The 2,553-nt window shown below is 33.6% G+C and overlaps 1 protein-coding gene across 1 annotated transcript; it reads right to left on the bottom strand.

The window, feature by feature from the left end:
* Window positions 1-1,683: 1,683 nt before the first annotated feature.
* Window positions 1,684-2,250, bottom strand: LOC102896280 (angiogenin-like). The gene is given in 2 exon segments (XM_025048200.1): window positions 1,684-2,139; window positions 2,142-2,250. Coding segments are annotated over 2 exon segments (438 nt in total). The 5' UTR covers window positions 2,239-2,250; the 3' UTR covers window positions 1,684-1,798.
* Window positions 2,251-2,553: the final 303 nt, after the last annotated feature.

Genomic DNA, 2,553 nt, shown 5'->3' with positions numbered 1-2,553 from the left:
CTAAAATGAATGGGCAAATATAAGGAGCAACAGGATTTTTGAAGTCTCAAAGTGTCTCTCCCAAAACAAGTCTTTATTAATTATAAATGGGGAAACAGTAATTTTATAGTAGAGAAACTTTGCCACAAAAAACCTTTAGTAAATATAAGAGTGATTAAGTAATAACTATACATTAAGATAAATCCAGTTTATTCTTAATGTTTTTAAATAATTTTCTCTGCTTAATGGAAATCCGAAAGACTTTTTTTCTCAGTTTTTCTTCAGATAATAAATTTTCTGCAAAATGTGGAAACATCTTTAATCGGAAAAAATAAAATATATATGGGATCATGATATTCAATAGATTTATGGTTACATAAAATATCACACAAACACTGAGAAAAGAAACTAAGAAATGAATAGTGGGCAAGAAAACAAAGATTATGGCGCTATTACGAAATAAAAAGTGAAAATATAATAATTCCAAAGTACATTTAGGGTAGCAATCTATGAGTGTTTGTGGGTATTTAAATTGGAAAATATAGTATATTTTTCTCCTCTAATGAGAGACACGGAAAATGAATAGGATTAAAGATACTGAAGTTTTCCAGAAGTGTTGAGAGAAGTTAGAATCTATAACACATGAATATGTCTGCTTTAGCAAAAAAGGAAACATGTTCTTCCTGACATGGAGAATAAAGAAGAGATAGCAAATGAATATATAGTATTGATGGAAAAGGAAGAGGTAGTAAACAACCAAAGAAAACACACAATCCCCCAAATACCTAGCTAGGCTAACCATATGCACGTTACAAGGTGGTAGTCAGGAGATTGAAGACTAGGATAAAACATTTAATAAAATGTTTCCATTAAATATAATAAATACTTAGGTTTGAAAAAAGTTTAAGTTCTGAATGGGAAAGCTTTACTTATTGGTTCTCTCTACCATTTTCTCAGACTGGATACATTATTTACAAATGCCATCAATCCCAAGGCAGAAATGAATGTCTTATGCACAAATATTTACTGAGCTTTGATATAGTTCTTAAAACATACTGGGAACTCAACATACAAGTTTGTGTGAAAAACTGACAGTTCCACGGGGTGAATTAAGGCATTATTGCAGATTGAGTAGCCGAAGTTTTGGTTAGAAATATTCCAGTGTGCTAAAGTCTTATTGTTTTTGGATTGGTGCCTGAAGCTGACCAACTTCATAACTACTAAAATGCCACAAGGATAACTTGATATATTTTTCCTATAACGATGATATTATTTATTGTTATTTATTGTTATTCTCACCATGACAATGGCCTTTATTTCCTTTATCTCTTCGCATTCTTTCATCTGATTAATCTATTTATTCAGTATATTATATTGTTATGTTGTATCACTAACAACATGTAATTATTATAATTTATTATTTTAAAGGTTGTATTTATTCCTTTCATGTTTTGCTAATTCTGGTTTTTACTAAGACAGGACTACGTAGCATCTTTAATTCTTTAAATTTTATGCTTACAAAACAGCAATAAACATAAAAATGGAAAATTATAAAAACAGTATGCCTCTAAAAAAATCAACAGTGCAATAATTTTCCCGAATATACATCCAGAACATAACTTCAGGCAAATATATTTACTGTTATAAAGCTTATTTATTTATTTGTTTATTTATTTTTTGATGCTTACTGATTTCAGAGACATTTTTATTTATTAAACATATTGTAAAACAGAAAACAAAAGATCCACTTTTCTGGAATTTGCAGAAGGAAGTGCGAGGAAAAGAGTGTAGAGCCAACTCTGGGCCAGTGGCCTGCTGGTTATTGTCGGTAGAAGGACTCATCAAAGTGGACAGGCAAGCCATTTTCACAGGCAATAACAATGTCTCTGGACCCTGCTGTGGCTTTGTAGTAGCAGGGAGGCCAGGGGGACCCTCCTGCATGCCTGCAAATGGTGACCTGGAAGGGAGACTTGCTTTTTCTGAATGCTCCATTGTAAGGTGTCCCATTCTTATCTTCACAGACGGCCTTGATCTTGTTTATGGTGCTATGAATAAAGGTGTTGCGATCTTTGCAGGGTGTAGTTAGGCCTCGTCTCATCATCATGCTTTCGCAGTATTTCTTATCCCGGCCACTTGGTCTGGCATCATAGTGCTGGGTAGGAACTGTTTGTACCTGTGGTTATTCTGAGCCAGGGTAGGCAGAGTCAGATCCAGACCCATCATGAAGACCAATAATAGGAGTCCTAGGCCCATCATCATCTCTTCCAACAAAGGTTCCTGCCAAGGGCAAAAAGAAATATGGTAGGGCAACTTAGTCAAAAAGGACAGAGATTTTTCTCTCTGACAGGGCATCATGAGACACGTATCTTCGATTACCTAATTATATATTTTTTTCTCTTCCTCATTAATCTCAAATTTCTTGTCAATCCATTCCTTTAGAAAGTCAACCTAAATTTCCTGAACACATCTTCTAGCTCCAACTGTTTTTTTCCTATCCCTTAAGGATCACTCTGTACTTACCTTTCTATCAATTACAAAATCCATTCATACTCTTTAATTCATTTATCGATTAAT

The sequence above is a fragment of the Pteropus alecto genome, unplaced genomic scaffold (genome assembly GCF_000325575.1).
Source record: "Pteropus alecto unplaced genomic scaffold, ASM32557v1 scaffold72, whole genome shotgun sequence".
Lineage (NCBI taxonomy): Eukaryota > Metazoa > Chordata > Mammalia > Chiroptera > Pteropodidae > Pteropus > Pteropus alecto.
The sequence above is the reverse complement of the archived record's forward strand: the minus strand, read 5'-3'. Positions and strand labels throughout refer to the sequence as shown.